We start from the raw sequence: 18,967 nt of genomic DNA, 5'->3' as shown, positions 1-18,967 counted from the left end.
GGGGGCCTGATGTTGAAGGGCCAGACTGGAGAGGGCCTGATGTTGGAGGCCTGAACTTTGAAGGCAAAGGCCTGGTTGATGCACATGCATCTATACCTCCAAGGATCCCTTCCAATGCTTCAGGCCCCAGGATGGCCAAAACTTTCTCTTCCTCTGTAGTGAGAGGAAGAACTGAATCGATACCCCCACCAGTCTTGTTTGCTTCCCTCTTACATGCCGCAGCCCTCCATTTTGTCACACTTGCGAAGTCCCTCCACTTATTCCTGATTTCTTCTGGGCTTCGTTCGTACCCATAGCCAGCAGCATTTATTTTTTGAGTGATTTCTGCCCAGATTTTCTTTTTGTCAGCATTTGTAATGCTGTTTTTCAGCTTTGAAAATAGCTGGATTTTATTATTTTCCACCTCCTCCAAAAGAACTGCAATTTCATGCTTTGAAAATTGGGGTTTTCGTGTCATTTTCATTAACACATGGCTGAATGGCAAGGGGACTTAAATAGGAAAAATTATTGAGCAAAATAAGCCACAGGTGTCCACAAGAGTACATCACAGTTTTTTAAAAACCCATCTTTTTTCAATTGTGCTTAAGTAGCCTATCAATATTAAATAAGAAACGGTATTTATATGAAATTGTGAAATTATAGACAATGGGATCAGAAAAGAGCACATTTTTAACTCTGTGTGTGTATGTATATAATTTATTGCATAACAAATTAATGTTGCGTTATTAGCTACTCCACTCCTACCTAACGTCATTTCAAAAGCGTAATTCGAGTCAAAGAAAAGAGAAAATAAAACCAAATAGGTGGCGGTATATGCTCATGGCACTAGTCGGCTATTAGATCGAAGAAGAAGAAGAACAACGTCATAACGACAGCTGAAATCAACGTGGTTTAAACGATGGATCTGCTACACAGGTACCATGGTTTCGGGAAACAGTCGTGACTAGCTAGTTCGTTTCCACAACGATGCATCGTACTATGGTGGTTAATCAGCGAGTTACGTAGTTGCACGGGAAACGCACCCCAGGTTGTTTGATGAGAAAAAGATTAAATGTAGTTGCAATAAAACAGTTTAAAACTGCAGCAGCAGAGGATTAGTATTCTGCCGCGCGGAACTGCGGAAGAACTGATGATGATAGCACACTTTGATCTTTTTTTTTGTTGTCTGACCAATCAGCAGAAAGGGGCGTTTAATTCCCGCCCATGTGTAGAAATCGAATATTCAAGCTGTTTATTAATTTTTCTACCCCCTGAACGAAAAAAGGAAAAATTAAGCCGAATTCTTGTTTTTCGTTTTTTGCAAAAAATCTCTTTTCATGTGATTGTACTGGAGTGGTAACAGATAAGAAAATGTTTAACTGCATAGGAGTTCATTTAAATTTATTTCTGTTTATTATTTATTATTGTTTCTGTCAAATAAAAAAAATCTACATATTGTATCTCTGGGTTTATATAAGTACATACATAAACAGTCATTAGGTATAAACAAAGCAACTGCATTGTATAGCTTATAGATATCAAACCCGTGGTAAGAATGCCATGGTAAGGGTTGCTCAATTCAACCAGACGTATACATGAATAAAACTATTCTGTCTAAACTTCGATTTAAAAGCAGCAGTGCATTAGACTACGGATCTGGACTCGTAAATCAACAGTTATTCAAGTATATCATTAATATTGTAAAGAGGACAGAGTGTGGGTTATCTGTGCACTCTCTGTATTGCTTTGTTGAAGATTTGAAACATATATTGATGTTTCACTGGTTCAACACTTGGTTTGCTATGACCACAGATTGTTTGAGGTTTAACTTGAGGCTGTTTAAAATCTGATGCTTTTATACCAAAAAACAAAGAGAGGTGGGGATAAAACAATGGGTGCTAGTAAACAGTCAAAAGTAATATTTTTGTAATCCAGCGTTATATTATTCAAGCTTTGCAATAAGCCCGTTTGACTAGGAAGGGAAAAACACAAGGCTGAATAGACTTTATACTGAATTTAACATGAATGAAAACAAGGCAGTGAGAGATAAGACTTAGTCTTTGTAATGGCACTGTATAAAGGTTCTAGATCACATAATTTTCATAATTTTCAAACCTGTTTTATGGATTTTTTTTTCCCCCAGAAAGACTTTTTGTCAGCTGAACGATCGCTGTTGTTAAAGAACAGTACAATACGTTGAACACACTATTTCTATCCTTAGCCATTTTCATTCATGTCAAAAATGAAATATATCGCTTCCCTGACTAAGGTCTAATGGCTTTAAATCCTAGGAAATAAACTGGTAAACACTAAAACTATTTAGGTTTAAGAAAATAAATCTGCTCGCTTTTAAAGTTTGGTTTCCTTATGCATAGCTCATTAGCAATAACTCAACCATTCCTGTCGGATATTGATGCTCATACTCTTAATTGAATGGTGTTTGAACGATTTTAAAGCTCATCTCTGATTTTATTGTTGAAAATGTTGTTGATCAATGTTTTAACCTAAATTAGGATTGTTACAAAATAAGATGGAAGATAAGCTACAACAAAATGAGCCAGAACACTACTAGCAGTAGGAAATCTATTTGTTTCTATTGTGCATCTTCCATTTTATTTGCCGCAGAAAAACAAGCCTGGGAATTAGGAATTATAAAGTACATTTCTTCTAATTAATTCATGACGCAAGAACAACTGGTTGAAACACATGATATATACAGTACAAGTTTCTAGTATGTTAAAGCCGAAGGGCAAAAAGTGCAGGGTTACAAGGTTAGTGGGGAGTTCCAGAGCCTTGGCTATTTTCCTGCACCTCAAAACCCTGAGCTACTCGTTCATCCTTCACTAAAATCACAGTGCATTAAATATAATGGACTCTGAAAACTGAAGTTTATAGGTAATGCAGTTTTAGATATCATAAGTCTCTATTTTATATGAAAACATACTCTATGCACTTTCGTTTATTTTCTAAGCAAAATTTATACTGTAAATTACTCTTGATGTGCCACAATGTCAAGTCTCTGATCAGCCAGATTAATGCATTTCACAAAGTCTGATATATGGAAAGACTGCAGGACAGAAAAACAAAATCAAATTCAAAACATTAGCCAAGGTTTTGTATACCTGCTGATGCGCAATTTCTTGAAAGCTAATAAATACAATACCAGAACCAATACCAGAACCCTCGAAAAAGACCTTCTGTAATGTTAGAGACAGTAGTAACATTTGCACAATGTAGCAAAAATAAAATCCACAAAATGTTTCAAACAGAACAAAATATGAGCATTAGGCATGAGCAGGCATTTAACTGGTTCACAAATCCGAGATTCAAACTAAAGACAAAGACTTGTGGCAAGCGGGATACTTCTGGAAGAGGGTTATTCCATATCGACCGAGTCCAGGTTGTTGAGTTCTCGCACAAGTGAAGGAGAAAACAAAATGTGCTTGTACAGAAGATATTATTTTCCCAACGGTCAGAGAGTCTCTTGTCAGAAGGATGTGTCTGTCTATCAAATAAGCATTCATACCCTACTTGAGTTGCAGCACATCTTAAGTCTGTGATGAGTTGTGAACAAGTGTGTCATTCAGGGGTTATTTCTCCACTTGAGACTGTTTATTGATGAGAATGTTTTTTTGTTTGTTTTGTCACTGTGATGTAGTTTCACTGATTTCCAGGCCATGCTGTTGTAGTTGAGCTCTGAGCAGTGCATTGTCATTCTTCAGGTCTTCAATCTGCAGGACAATGGACAATCAACATATTACCATGTGCCCAATCGGACTTGGTCAGTAAAATACCAAAGATCTCATAAATGTACCACTTAGGATTTAATTTATTTTATTAACCACTTAGGATACATTACTTGAGGCATTTTTTTAAGGCGATCATACAATATCACAAATTGTCATCCATGTTTTAATTGAAACTGTAAACCTCTTTTGCAGCACTTTATTTGCCAAAAACGGAAAGGAACTGTTGAAATGTCATTTGATTACATTTTAAAAGATTGGTTACACTGTTAAAGATGTAAGCACTCATTTGATTACTACTGTTTTTGACCAAAACTAAATAACCAAACAAACAAAATTAGAACCCAGAAAAACTGAAACAGAATTTCTGGAAAAATAAAACACTATTCATAAACTATTGTTACATTTTAATACAGTATTATATTATAATTTTATAGTTTTATAAACGCAACTGATTAAAATCCTTTTTGATTATTAAAATTTAACTCATCCATTAAAAATAGAATACAGAAAAATTCTCTATATATATATATATACACACACACACACACACACACACACACACACTAGTATTCTGACTTTGAGACCCCTCTGTACATCCTACATAACTCCCACCAACAAAAATACCTGTTGTCTTAGTAGCTCATTGTCCACTTGTATTCTCTCCACCTCCTTGTAGCTCTCCTGCAGCCTCTGGTTAGTCTGTCGGAGTTCTCTAATGTAGTCGCATGCTTTAGACAGGATTCCTCCTTTACTCTAGAGAGGAGGACAAGCAGTTCATTAACATTAGCAGGTGTAAAGAGGTACAACAGGTCCAAGAACAGAAGATCTGATGCCATGTAAGTTACTTACTGCTCCTGTTTTGGTACTGTCCATATTGCAGTCTGGGATAATTTTAGACAGCGTGACAATCCAGTTGTTGATTTTGTCTCTTCTTCTCCTTTCCACTGCAAAAACACCAATAAAACCATTTAGCAACAGTCCAAACTGAGCTACTTCTGTTCTATACACTGAATTACTCAAAGTCGGTATGAAATCCAAATTGACCCCATTTTCTCTTCCTAATGCATGCTCCTGGTTTGTGAATGAGTTATCCGTGTATGTTACTTTCAATGAAAAAACCTGTCTTTACAATGTTTTATTAAAGTGTAATAACTTCCACCACTGTAACCATTTCTTTTGTAACTCCACATTACAATTCAATCAATTCCTGGTGGACAATGTTCCAGTTCTACATTTTTCTAGTTTAGTTTCATTTTGACTGAAATGCAATAATAAAAAAAAAAAAGTCATTACTTTTTACATCAGTTAAATTAGTGACATTGATCATATAACTGTTTTGTACAGATGTTCTTGCTTTCACTGAAACTGTACATATTCTGAGCTCTAAAAAGACATGTATTAGTTCACCTTCATTGTGCTGTGCTCTCCTTCTCTCATCACGGGGCGCCCGGGGGCCATCAATCTTCCTGCGCAAGTAAGAGAGAGAAAAGAAAAAGAGGAGACTTGTGTTAAGCTTGTTCTACTGCACCATTAAAACACCAAACGAATCTGCACGACACAACACAGCTGAAGCCTATTTGAAAACAAACATTTCTTCAGCCCATTTACTGATATAACAACAGTTCATTATTGAGTCACAAATTTTAGTCAGGTCAATTCGATTGTACCCAAAGATTTGCTTAAATCTGGACAAATAGGTTAGCCTAAAAGAAACATGTAACCCTTTGATTTTTCCTCATTTCGGTTTTTAGAGGCTAGAATTAATTCAAGTGATGTCTTCCGAACATGAAGAAAACTCAAACACCAGCAAACACATCTAAGGTATTCATACAGTACTGAATTAAAGGAATAGTTCACCCAAAAATTACAATTTGCTGAAAATGTATTCATCCTCAAGCCATCAAAGATGTAGATGAGTTTGTTTCTTTATTGGAACTGATTTGAAGAAATTTAGCATTACATCACTTGCTCACCAATGGATCCTCTGCAGTGAATGGGTGCCGTCAGAATGAGAGTCCAAACATCTTAAAAAACATCACAATAATCCACAAGACGTTAACTGATGGACTGCAGTTGTGTGGATTACCGAGATGTTTTTATCAGCTGTTGGAACTCTGTTTTGTTGAAGAAACAAACTCATCTACATCTTGGATGGCCTGAGGGCGAGTGCATTTTCAGCAAATTTCCATTTTTGGGTGAACAATTCCTTTAAAAAGCCAGCTGCTCAATAGCGGCAGTATCTAGAGAAATGCAGGCTGGCAACTGAAAGGGGGTGGGGATGTAAAAGGTCTTCCTCACCAGTCTGATCTGCTGTGTTGAAGAGTCTCACGTTCACCAAGGTCTCTGGGGATGGCAGGCAAGTGGGACAAATTTTTTCGGTTGTTTTTCTGACTGCACTTGATTGGACAATACTTTGAATATTTATATGTGAATTCATTGCATTTTAAAATTAATGCTACACTCTCAATTTGAGGCGTTTTGCAGGAAAATTAATCCAAATTTGATTTGAAATTCCATTCTTGTTGTTCTGCAAACTGAAATTAATTTGGGGGAACGTGAAGGGATCAAATCATTATGTACATAGCACTGGGATCAAAGGGTGGACTGGGCTGTGCAGACTGGGAAAAGTAAGGGATGTTGACCCATGATCATACTTACGTAGAGTATGTGTGTGTACGAGGGGCGATGGTCCGTGGTGCTCCAGTCTGTAAAACATCTGGTGGACTCATCATCACGTAAAACTGACCTAGGGTTAACAAAAAGGAAATGTTTGAAAAACACAATATGAATGAACTTGCAGCTGCAGCATCTGTTGTCATAAATGAACATTTTGTCATCATTTACTCAGCCTCATGTCGTTCCAAACCTGTTTAAGTTTATAAGTACACGCTCGCGCCATGGTACTGTCTTGAACGCGCGTCCACAAGTGACGCAGTAGAGACGAAAATGTGGAATAAAGTCGTCATTTTTGTTTTCTTTGCGCAAAAAAGTATTCTCGTAGCTTCGTAACTTTACAGTTGAACCACTGATGTCACACGGACTACTTTGTCGATCATCTTGGTACTTTTCTGGACCTTGAACATGGTAGTTACCTTGCTGTCTATGGGAGGGTCAGAGAGCCCTCAGATTTCATCAAAAATATCTTAAATTGTGTTCCGAAGATGAACGAAGGTCTTATGGGTTTGGAACAACACGAGGGTGAGTAATTAATGACAGAATTTTCATTTTTGGGTGAACTAACCCTTTAATCTGTGTTCTGTCGGATTATAGAATGTGTTATACGTTACAGAAAAGCACCCTTACGGCAGATTTAAGTGCATCCAGCCACAGTGAGTGTTTTACGGTGGGTAGGATGACATTGCAAATTCTGAATCATTTCTGACCAAAGAAATGATAAAAAAAATATGTTCTCATCTCCTGCAGCCATAGGACACGTGGTACAATTGTAAAAACTATGCACGTTTCCCACTGACATTTTGGAGTACTCTAGGATCTAATGCTAAATTTACCATCACAACTCACGTACAATTCTTCTAAATGCAGCTTACTTGCATCGCTGGTTTATTGATTTGCATGTAAACCAGCAAAACATGTAAAGCTGTAAAACATGCTCAGTATTAATGGCAAACAATGTTTTTGGACTTTAGCATGTGAGACTGACCTCCAGCCTGTGTGAGGGTCGGATCAGACGTGGCCTGCACTGAGACAGCTGTACCGTCACTGACAGTTGCTGCTGGGAAGTAGGCGAAGCGTGTCTCCCCCCCCACTGTTTCCCCCACTGGACTGCCTCCATTACTGAATGGGTTCTGGATGACAGCCTATCGAGAGACAGATATAGAAATATGAGAGACAAGCATGCAAAGCTGACACTGCATTCATTTTTTTGCTTTTCTCCATGCTTCAGTTCAGTCTGCTCCATACACACCTGTGCTACCGCTTGCTGTGCGCCCGCAAAGGCGGCTGTGGACACTACACTGACTGCCGCTCCTCCATCTCCTGCTGCGTCCAAATGGTCCTCTGTTACCTGGACCACGCGATACGTCACCTGTATCAGGACAGAACACAAAGGTGAACTTTGTAAGAATGTTTTGTATCTTTAAGTTGCATAATCTAATTATGTGGATTTAAATAACACAAATGCATTAAAGCAAAAATTATTTCTCATTTGAAACTTAATTTCATAGTTTCTGAATCAAATAGAATTTTCAACAGTAAATAAAAAAGCAGGATTGGACTTGATTTTATCTATCAGAAATTAAATTATAATAAACAGTGGACATTACATACTAGAATATAAGTCTGCTAAAATAATGCCTATATAGCTATTTGGCTGGTGCTTAGCATCATCCAGTAGCCTGAACTGCCCAGGTGATGTCAGCAAAAAGGGAAAGCAGTTTCAGAGGGAGTTTTTTTTTGTTTTGTTTTTTAAGAATATGAATAAACAGATTTTTTTTTCTTTTGTAATAATACGCACCGATGAATCGTTCACAATAACACCAGGAATTTGCATTATGAAAGTAAATTCAGGCAATTTTAATTTCTTGTTGACTTTAAAGTTATAATAGAGCTATAAACTGCTGTTGGTTTATACAGCAGTGTTGTTATTGTTAACTAAAAAAGAAATTATTAAAAATAGATTTTGTTAACTGACACAGAGTACAATGAAAATGAAAAATAAATATTAGATGAAAAGCCTAAATAGAAAAAGCTTAAATGAAAATTAGAAATGTTTCCTTGCCAAATAACTGAAATAAAATTGGTTGAAGTACTAAAATCGCTAAATCTAAAACTGAAATAGACAGAAATTAAGATATATAAGAAATAGAACTAATAAAAATAACAAAAGCATGTAAAATGACTAAAACTTAAACACAAAACTGAAAATATAAATATAAAAGCTAATTTGAAATATAAAAATTTTAAAATATAAAAATACTACAATAATACAGAATATGTCAATAATTTTTGGTTAAACTTTATTTTAAGGTGTCCTTGTTACAGTGTAATTATACATTTAAGTACTGAGGAATAGTAATTAACTGCATGTTCTTACTATATGGTTAGGATTAGGGTTTGGTTTAGGGTTACTTGCATGTAATTATGCATAATTTATTGTTATTATAATAGTAAGTACACGTAACGTGTAACAAGGACACCTTAAAATAAAGTGTTACCCAATTTTTATTTAATAGTAATAAATAATACTAAATTCAATAGTATAATAATAATAATATATAATACTAAAATGACACTCGCAGACATAAGAGGCATTATACAGACATAAAAGCATTCTCATAAGAGCCTTGACTGAGAAACTCATGACTCCAGGCCATGTTTTATTACAGAGTGACCCCAGTTTGAACCCTGGAAAGGTCAAAGGCCGCACTGACCTGTCCACCAGTGTTCTCTGTCCGGAACTGGTATTGAACATTGTGGTCTGCAAAAGCTGCTGCTTGCTGGACACTTGCTATGGTAACCGCTGCCTGCTCCTCCACCCCCACCCCCTCTCCTGAGAAATGCACCACAAACGAACAGCGGTATATTGATATATGCATCATTCACTGCATGCACACATCATTCTGAGCTGCATGTTTTTACTTACCCTCCTGCAGCTGAACAACCTCCTCAGTTTCCTGTTTGTCGTGACTGCATAGAGAAAGAGCATGTTCTGGGTCATCTTATGAAACTACTCAAAGCAAGCTCTTGAGATATAGATCAAAATCATTTAGGCTTTTGGCGGATTCTAGTGATGGAAATTTCAAAATGGTTCATTCAAAACACTGGTTCAGAAATAATAATGTGGTTTACAATAATTGTTTATGTAATTTTGTGTTTCAGTCCTTTAGTCCCTGGATATAATTTGCATTTATAATAAAAAAAAAACTCTTTAGAAAATGTATTTTGCGTTTTTTAAATTTAGATATGCTTATTTTAATGTGACGATTTTTTTTGTCATACTGCTATTGAACTCCTTTTTATTCTTACTCAAGAACAGCTCAGACAGATTTCTGAAAGAATCGCGAATCGATTCATTGAAACGATCCGACTCAAAGAACGATTCGGACATAACTACTACATTCAGTATTGATGCAATTAATTAAAGAGGCGTTTGAACTATTTGGAAATCAATTAAAAACTCAAAACGGCTTGAGAAAGATGCTCTAGATATAAATCTGACATAGATTATCAAGATCGGTCTCCTTAACTTGGCCAACAAACGGTGAACGCCCCCCTTCTCATCACTAAAAACTGTTCACTGTTTTTATAGTGGTCTGCAAAATTCAAAAATACTAATAGCAACGTTTTCTGTAGATAAAAATATATAGCCAAATAAACAACACGGGATTAAATAAATAAAGATCTAAACATATAAAGCCTCTGGATGAAAAGACTGGGAGTTGTTTGCAGGTTGAAGGGAATTTAATGCTTAAAACCGATGAAGAGCTTTTGTTTCGACAATACTAAACACGACATTTCTACTTGAAATATTAGTTAAACGTGTTTAATATTTCAGAAAATATTAATATAGAAGACTGTTGTTAAAAGGAAACGTACACCGGCTTGGAGTTGTCGTTTTATTTTCAAATACCAAGGGTAGACAAAAATCACCAAATTAGCAATCGGGCTAATAGTGATATAAATATGTCGACCATCGATGTTAAAACGCCTGCGATCTGTTGTTTTCTTCGTACTATTCGTATCTTACGTGTAACTTACTATATTAATGGCATGCACAAAACTTAATAAAAGTCAGAAAATAAACTTAAAAGATGATTGCTAACTGCCCTACTATAAAAAACAGAGCAGAAAGTGGTTGACTGGGGCCTTGAGGATGGCCGTGCATAAAGGACGCGCTCTCACCTCGTCGAGGTGTCCAAGCGCTGATCGAGCATATCCATGAAGGCGAGCGGATTTAAAAATGCGATATTCAGCGACACTTGAAATACTGGAGATGGAAGCGCTGATCACGGGGACAAACACACGGGTCATGTGAGAAAGACAGTCCAGGACACGTGAGGTGCAGGCTGGGCAAGGAGTTAAAATGGAGACCGCTGTGGAGGAAGACGGAAGGTGTACCGGTTGTTGTTGCGTATGTTACTCACTCCCGCCCTACTGTCTAGACGAGTGCTCGACCTGTTGAGTCGCTTAGTGGCTTCTTTTCAAACGTATAGCGCCTACGTTAACACTGGATTTATTTATCGGTTTATTTTGAAGCGTTTGGTACTTTAAAACCTCGTTTTCGCCTTATTTCAGAACCGCGCTGTATTGCTTTGATATCGATCTTCACGTATCCCTCCGCGAGCGTTTAGCGCTGCCGTCAATAAGATATGGAGTGGAGTGCCTATTTTAAACAAAGTGCGGTTTAGGTTGAAATAAAGGAACAATAAAATATTTTAGGTAACTTACACACTAATGGTTGTGTACGTATTCTGAAACGGCTTGTATTTCGAAGGTAACGATAATTTAAGGGGTAGAAACCGAACAAATAGGGAGTCTAAATTATTGCGATAGACTTTCAACGCTTAAACTGGAAATTGAAGTTCAAATGAGATCTAACTAACGTTAGCCTATTGCTATTGCAACCTTACGAGTTTCATTATGAATGACGGTTTGAAATGGCATTTAATAAAGGAGTGCACTTAAAAACTTACCTTGATTTAGAATCTGTCCGTGTGTAATTCAAAACATATAACGTGCGCAAAATATACGATTTTTCCTTGGTCACATCAGCACAGGGAATCACGAGTATGACGAGTGGTGATTTTTCTCAGGTGACCTCCGAGATCCAAATCCGGGTTTTTGGTCAAACCACATGACACGAACGCAAGAGTGGTGCATAGGATCTCTAATGTGAATGAACTGGCTAACATCATTTATACAAACGCTCAGAATTATTTACTCGATGTACACGTGTAACATGTTTTCATAAATAAACATGAGATTTTTTTGGTAGTAAAAGCGTTGTTTTGCCAATAGTCCTCGGCTACTCTATGTTCCTGAACTTGCACTGCTGTTGCCACGAGGCTGTGCTGTATGGCAAATTGAGCAAATGTGTGTTTTTTTTTATTTTATTTGAGCCTTGTCGTCATAATTACGCAGTATATTTTATGTACATAGTTTGAGAAGTTAACGTAATTAATACAATAATATTAAATGATCAGCTAAAGCCAAAGACATTTGACAACATGGAAACGATTTGAACATTTGAACACCAGCTCACACACCTTAAGGGTTCCTTTTTTTTAAATTAAAATAATGTGAAAAATGTTGTGGTTGCCAGTTACTTAATACTTAAAATCTGATGTTTATGTGAGAAAAAAACTAAAAAATCCAAGTATAGTTTTGGACATGTTTGGCAAAACCACCATAAAATATACTTTCATTGTCACTAGCACTGTCCCCTACATTACAACATTTTTTTCTAACGATTTTCATTCATCATTCATTGAAACACCCAAAATAAAAGATTAAAGGTTTTGTTTAACCTGACATTTGTAGTAGGCCTGCAAAATAAACGTTTGTCCAAGTGCTTTTGGAGAATAAGCTACTAAAATTGTCCTGTTGACCATGCAGATATTCAGTGTCTCTGTTGTTAACATGTATTTTAATTCAGTTAATATATCCAGCAGCAAGTATATATATATAATATAGTGCCTTCATTTTTTTTTTTCACATTTTATGTTGCTGCCCTATGTTAAACTGCTTTAAATTACTTTTTTTCCATATCAATCTACACTCCATACACCATCTTTGCAAATTTATTAATGGAAGAAGTTTGAAACAACCAGGACTCTTCCTAGAGCTGCCCTCATGGCCAAACTGAGCAATTGATGGAGAAGGGCCTTGTCTAGACTGGTGACCAAGAACCTGATGGTCACTCTAGCTGAGCTCCATGATCATATGTGGAGATAGGAGAAATCTACAGAAGGACAAACTTCACTGCAACACTCCACCGATCTGGGCTTTATGACGGTGTGGCAAGACTCAATCCTCTCTTCAGTGAAGACACGTGAAAACGCACTTGGAATTTGCAAAAAAAAAAGCACTTAAAGGACCCTTAGACTGTGAGAAACAATATTCTCTGGTCTGATGAACCTCAATTCCAAGCATCATGTTTGAAGGAAACCAGGCACTGCTCATCACCTGCAGAGTACCATCCCAAAAGTAAAGTGTGCTGTAGCAGCCTCATTCTGTGGGGCTGTTTTTCAGCAGCAGGGGCTGAGGGACACCTCAGAGTAGAAGAAAAGCTCAATGCACCAAAATATTGAGATTAGCCTTAATGAAAACCCAGTCCAGAGCATTCAGAACCTCCGACTTGGCAGAAGGTTCACCTTCCAACAGGACAATTAACCTAAACACACAGCAGGAGTGGCTTATAGACAACTATGTGAATGTCCTTGAGTGGCCCAGCCACAGCCTGAGCTTGAACCCAATCAAATATTTTTGGAGAAATCTGAAAATGTGCATCTGCCCCCATCCAACCTGACAGAGCTTGAGAGGTGAGGAGAAGAATGGCAGATGATTGGCAAATGCTGATGAGCAAAGCTTGTTGCATCAAACAAAAAAGGCTTGAGACTGTAAAGGTGCTTCAGCTAAATATGATATAATAAAAGTTATGTATGCAACTTATTTCAGTTTTTTTATTTTTAATAAATGTATGAAGTTGTGACAATTCTGTTTTTGCTTTGTCAATATGGTGTATGGATTGTAGATTAATGTGGAAAAAAGTAATTTAAAGCAGTTTAACATGAGGCAACAACAACAAAACATGAAAAAAATGGAGGGGTATGAATACTTTTGCAAGGCACTGTATATACATACATGCATACAGTGGTGGCCAAAATTATTAGAATACTAGTATTTTCCCGCTAAAAATGGTTTTAAGTCAGTTATTTCTATCTTTTGCTGTAGTATGTCAGTAGGAAATGTCAGTTTACATTTCTAAACATTCATTTTGCCATTAATTGTAATAATCCAGTGAGATTTTTGTTTGCACAAGGAGTCTGACAACAGTCAGTGCTCCACACAGAGATCTGATCTATATGTTCTTTAATAAATAATTAATATGTGGATTTTTTTAACTTATGCTCCAGCACTGCTTCTGAACCTATAAGCCAGTGTAGAAAATGGATGGATGGATATTTTTCAACACTTTTGTGGTACTACTGCTTTGTTGTAAAGCAAGCACCCAAGAATCTCACTCAACAGTACATTTGTATATACACTAGTAATGTAATTTATAGGAACAAGGTCATGTGATTTGATTAAACAGATGTGATTGTCAGTCATACAGTTAACCTGTTTTTGACACATCACATGAGTCATATGCATATGGGTTCTCTCTATATAAAAGCTTGTTCATAAGCATTGACTTAGTTCATTAACACATTTACAGATCATAATTTTATCCAAATGGAATTTTCCCTATAATAGTTTGAACTATTATTAAAAATGGATTTAGTAATTTGATTTGCGAATGGGAAACATGGAGTTTATTGCACTTTAAACTAGGTATGCCTGGGTATCCACACTGTGGCCCCTGTCAAAGCAAGCATGCAACTCAGCGTTTTGCATTGACAGCTGTACCAAAGCAATCCTTTGAATATGTGCAGCTACAGAACAGTCTACTCTTCAAACAAAAGGAGGACCATTGACCTCATGCATACACATAGTGAAAAGTCAGACTCACCAGGGCCCCTGCCCTAACCAGTTCAAGTGTATTTGTTTCAGGGACAGAGGAGGTAGCATTTAAAGGATTTTGCCACCATCAACAAAAAGGGCAGCACAGGTTGTCTATTTCCCTTTTGCCTCTTAACATCTCTCTCTCGTTCTCCACTCTCTCACTCCCTCTTTCCACCGAGAATAAGCAACGAGGGATTTGCCTCAGAAGCAACAAGGTATGAAAACTTTTATGTTTTTTGTATATATCTGTAATTCTTAATATTCAGGTCATTGATTGAAACGTCAACGCAGTGTGAATGGAACTGGTAGGCTAGTTATCTTAAGATAGGCATGTCCATTACATAAATTAGAGAAATGTTTTCTTTCTTAATGACTATAGCCTGGAATATCATAAATAATTCTCATGTTTTAATGAGACAGGCTTCTCAATTTCAATATGTTGAAGTATACTGAAAAAGTTGTAACATCTGTATTTTTAAGCTTCTTGTGTGAAGAAATTTGATGAACAAAATGAATTATGCAACTATAAAGATATCTATTTATGTGAAGCCTGAGGAATGTTTTTAAAGCGTATATTGCTTATAATACGAAATTCGTAATGCTATTTTGGAAATGTATCTAAAAAATGCTCAAATGCTTCTGTGTTTAAATCAGGTAATTTTGATGTATTAATATTTATACATGTTAATATTTAATTTAATATCATATTTTTAATCTACTGAATTACAATTTTTGCCAAAAGATGTGGACATTTTTATTTAGCCAAATTTATTTAGCCATATATAGTTTGAAGAGAAAAATAGTTTGATTTTATAAAATGTATTATTTATATTTATTTATATTTTTTGTTTATTAGCTTTACAAGATTTTTGTGCCATTTATGAATGTGTATTCAGTATAAGCATCTGTATGTGTAAAATCAAAACTTTCCTCCTAACTGTTTAGTGTATATCACCTTCCTGCATAGTTGCAAAAAGACTGTAACATCTGTATTTTTAAGTTGACGAAACATGATAAATGAAATGATTTATGCAAGTGTAAAAAAATCTATAACTGTAAAGCTTGAGGAGTAATTTAAAAAAATAGATATTGCTTATAATACCAAATTTGTAATGCTATTTTGCTCATGTATTTTTAAAACATGCATGCGCAAATGCTTTTGTGTTTACCTTGAGTGAAATGCCTTTGAGTGAGTTATTTTAATATACTAATATTTATACATGTTCATATTTGATATAATATGTTTAATTTGTTGAATTACAAAATTTGTGTTGAAATATCTGTGGACATTTTAGCCAAATGTTGGTTTGAAGAGAAAAAAATTGCTTGATTTTATGTTTTATTTATATTTTTGGTTTATTATAGGAAGTTTTTTATGACGTTTATTAATGTGTGCACATAAGCATCTGTATGTGTAAAATTAAAACATCTCTCCTGTCTGTTTAGTGTATATCTCCTTCCTGCATAGTCACAGCATGTATCAGGATGTACAGCTTTATGGGCGGCGGCCTGTTCTGTGCCATTATTGGGAACATCCTAATAGTGGTTTCCACAGCGACAGACTATTGGATGCAGTATCGCCTCTCAGGCAGCTATGCCCACCAGGGCCTGTGGAGGTACTGCATGGCCAACAAGTGCTACATGCAGACAGCAAGTATAGGTAAGCAAATATATTCATGCAAACTTCATGCATTCATGGCTATTTTAAATCATTGTGAAGTTATAAGTCATATGTAGAGTCAACAACATCATACAAGAAATCTGGCACCTGCATTTGAGGTTCTAGACCATTTTTGCCTGTAGATGGCAGTGCTTTATTATTTTTGCCATACAGAGCTCCACACTCTGGTTTGTGTTGTCTGAGCCTTGCACAGTCGCATTCTGAACAGGTGCTCCAAAGTTGTACCCCTGGTCTCATAAGATGGCATCTGAGATTACAGGAGCTGTACTCTGGTTCATTCAAGGGGATTCTGCTGGGACAGTTCTTTAAAGATCACATGAGAAAAATCCGACAAACAGTGATAAGATATGGCTGGGATGAGAAGAGAATGAACATACCCATCTTGACTGTTGTTTTATGATCGTTTCTTGTCTGTTTCCCCAGCATACTGGAATGCCACACGGGCATTCATGATCCTATCGGGAATGGCGTGCTTTGCGAGCATCATGGCAGGCATCCTCTCATTTGCCCATTTTTCTGCCTTTGAGAGATTCAGTCGTTCCTTTGCAGCAGGAATCATGTTTTTCATCTCCAGTAAGTCACAAAACACAGGCACAGTGAGCTGTAGAATGTGAAATTTTAGCATATTTAAGTATAACTAAAAACTGTTCTCAAAGTCAAAAATATAGATGGCACCACTACGTTTCCTCTGTCCATTTTTAACCTATCACTTTTTTTCACACCTGACTCAGAATTTCAAGTGGTAGAACATAATAAAGTGAGTTTTTATGGCATGCTAAAAGTTATGAAATGTTCTCGTGGTGCAGAATGGAAATAATATGCCTAAGGATGTGGTTGAAAGGACTTTGATTGACCTCATGATAATGTTCTGTCACAAAAAATAAAACCAGACCAAACTCATATTAAAAAGCACATTAAAATGTAAGTGTGCCTGTTCTCATTATTTAAAGGGATAGTTCACCGAAAAATGAAAATTATATCATTAATTACTCACCCTCATGTCATTCCAAACCCGTAAGACCTTTGTTCATCTTCGGAACACAAATTAAGATATTTTGATGAAATCCAAGGGCTCTCTGACCCTCCACAGACATCAAGGGTACTACCACGATCAAGGCACAGAAACGTAGTAAGGACATTGTTAAAATGGTCCATGTGACATCAGTGGTTCAACTGTAATTTTATGAAGCTACGAGAATACTTTTCTGTGCGCAAAGAAAACTAAAATAACAACTTTATCAAACAATTCTTCGCCTCCGTGTCACCCTAGAGCGCCATTTTGGAGAGTATCACGACACATGCGAGTGTTCTCCTCTAAATGTTGTTTACATGTAGGAAAATCATGCGTAAGCTTCATGATACTCTTCAAAATGGCACTCTAGGGTGACGCGAAAGAGAAAAATTGTTGAATAAAGTTATTTTAGTTTTCTTTTCGCACAAAAACGTATTCCCGTAGCTTCATAAAATTACTGTTGAACCACTGATGTCACATGGACCATTTTACCGATGTCCTTGCTACATTTCTGTGCCTTGATTGTGGTAGGACCCTTGCTGTCTATGGAGGTCAGTGAGCTCTCGGATTTCATCAAAAATATCTTAATTTGTGTTCCGAAGATGAACGGAGGTCTTAAGGATTTGGAACGGGATAAGGGTGAGTAATTAATGATATCATTTTCATTTTTGGGTGAACTAACCCTTTAATATATGGTGACCTACCAATGGTTTGGAACAAACAAAAACAGCTAAGTAAATAATTGCTGTTACATGTACGTGCTAATTCTTTCATGTATTTATTTCATTTTTAGTTGATACTAGAACAAATATTCACACTTACTTAAATGTTTATGATTTGAAAATTGTCTTTTGCAGGGATATTCTACATGTGTGCCCACAGAATGTATGAATCCAGGAGAGTGGTTGGAAGTCGCTAACCTGAAGAAGGAAAAACTGCAAGCAGCAGAAAGTTTTGGCTCAAAAGTCATCAGGAACTTCATCACACCTTAATGTTATATAAGTTTAATAACTTTAAACTTCAAAAATACACTGACAAATTTATAGTTTAAAACCACATTAAAGGACTCTTTTTTTACACACGCACATATACTTGTATAATTCTGCTCAGATAAAAATACCAGTCTTCACAAGTGTTTATTTCACGTTTCATTTTTTTTTTTCAATAAAATTCCACATCATATCATTTTCTGTGAAATTTCTGTCTTGATATATTGTAGCATTGCAATACATTATGACTTCACATAAACACATTTTTAGAGCATCTTTCTATGTTGTTGGAAGTTAGAGCTTGTACATGTAGTTATATGTAACTGTTTTGCAATATAATTTCACTTTTAGTGTTGCATCATTTTTGCAACTGTTCATAAGCATTTATTTCACCATGTGGACATGAGTATCAGACTTGTTTCACAGTTTCACACCAGCTCAAATTCATAGTCAGGCACATCCTGTGTTAATCAGTTGTGAGAAAAATGGAGCAATAAAAGATCGAAGCTGGGTTTACATTTTTATATAGCAGTAAATGGGCGTATTTTGTGAGTGAGACCCTCGTCACAATTTTTTTTTGTTGTTGTTGCAGCTATTACGGTAGGGCTTAGTATGCCAGCTATTTCTAATATTCATTTCAGAATGTTTTTGCTTTCCCTCTTTTATTCATAGAAATGGTGGTCGTTCCTCATCTGAACTTTAAAACTTTTTCCCAAGTGAGGTACAAAAAGTAGAAGTAGCCTTTGTAGTGTAGAAAGTCTTGCAAAAATATTCAAAGTCAGAGTTTCAGAAGACAATATAAGACTTTATTGGAAGAAACAACAAACATTCCAATATGTGTAGGCTATATTTTAATAAAACATGAGCCGCTTAA

The 18,967-nt window shown here is 36.2% G+C and overlaps 2 protein-coding genes across 3 annotated transcripts in view; one reads left to right on the top strand and one right to left on the bottom strand.

The window, feature by feature from the left end:
- Window positions 1–2,978: 2,978 nt before the first annotated feature.
- LOC107693382 (upstream stimulatory factor 2-like) lies at window positions 2,979–11,044 on the bottom strand. Of its 2 annotated transcripts, XM_016492745.1 has the most exons (11): window positions 10,590–11,044; window positions 9,331–9,374; window positions 9,119–9,237; window positions 7,654–7,773; window positions 7,390–7,546; window positions 6,387–6,474; window positions 6,027–6,071; window positions 5,136–5,194; window positions 4,578–4,672; window positions 4,353–4,481; window positions 2,979–3,710 (listed from the first exon to the last, which is right to left on the bottom strand). In XM_016492745.1, exons 1-11 carry the CDS (start codon window positions 10,625–10,627, stop codon window positions 3,624–3,626), a joined length of 981 nt encoding a protein of 326 aa, XP_016348231.1. In that variant the 5' UTR covers window positions 10,628–11,044; the 3' UTR covers window positions 2,979–3,623. The 2 variants fall into 2 exon arrangements, with proteins under 2 accessions (XP_016348231.1, XP_016348232.1); XM_016492746.1 differs by lacking the exon at window positions 6,027–6,071 and having other exon boundaries at window positions 10,590–11,043.
- Window positions 11,045–14,353: 3,309 nt separating this feature from the next.
- LOC107693270 (lens fiber membrane intrinsic protein-like) overlaps window positions 14,354–18,967 on the top strand; it is a 6,495-nt gene continuing 1,881 nt past the window's right edge. Inside the window, exons 1-3 of the mRNA XM_016492576.1 lie at window positions 14,354–14,626; window positions 15,858–16,071; window positions 16,516–16,665. Coding sequence (XP_016348062.1) covers window positions 15,897–16,071; window positions 16,516–16,665 — 325 coding nt within the window. The 5' untranslated portion in view covers window positions 14,354–14,626; window positions 15,858–15,896. The remainder of the gene's footprint in view (window positions 14,627–15,857; window positions 16,072–16,515; window positions 16,666–18,967) is intronic.

Source organism: Sinocyclocheilus anshuiensis, unplaced genomic scaffold (genome assembly GCF_001515605.1).
Source record: "Sinocyclocheilus anshuiensis isolate Anshui unplaced genomic scaffold, SAMN03320099.WGS_v1.1 scaffold566, whole genome shotgun sequence".
Classification (NCBI taxonomy): Eukaryota; Metazoa; Chordata; class Actinopteri; order Cypriniformes; family Cyprinidae; genus Sinocyclocheilus; species Sinocyclocheilus anshuiensis.
This window is presented reverse-complemented; position numbering and strand designations above follow the sequence as displayed.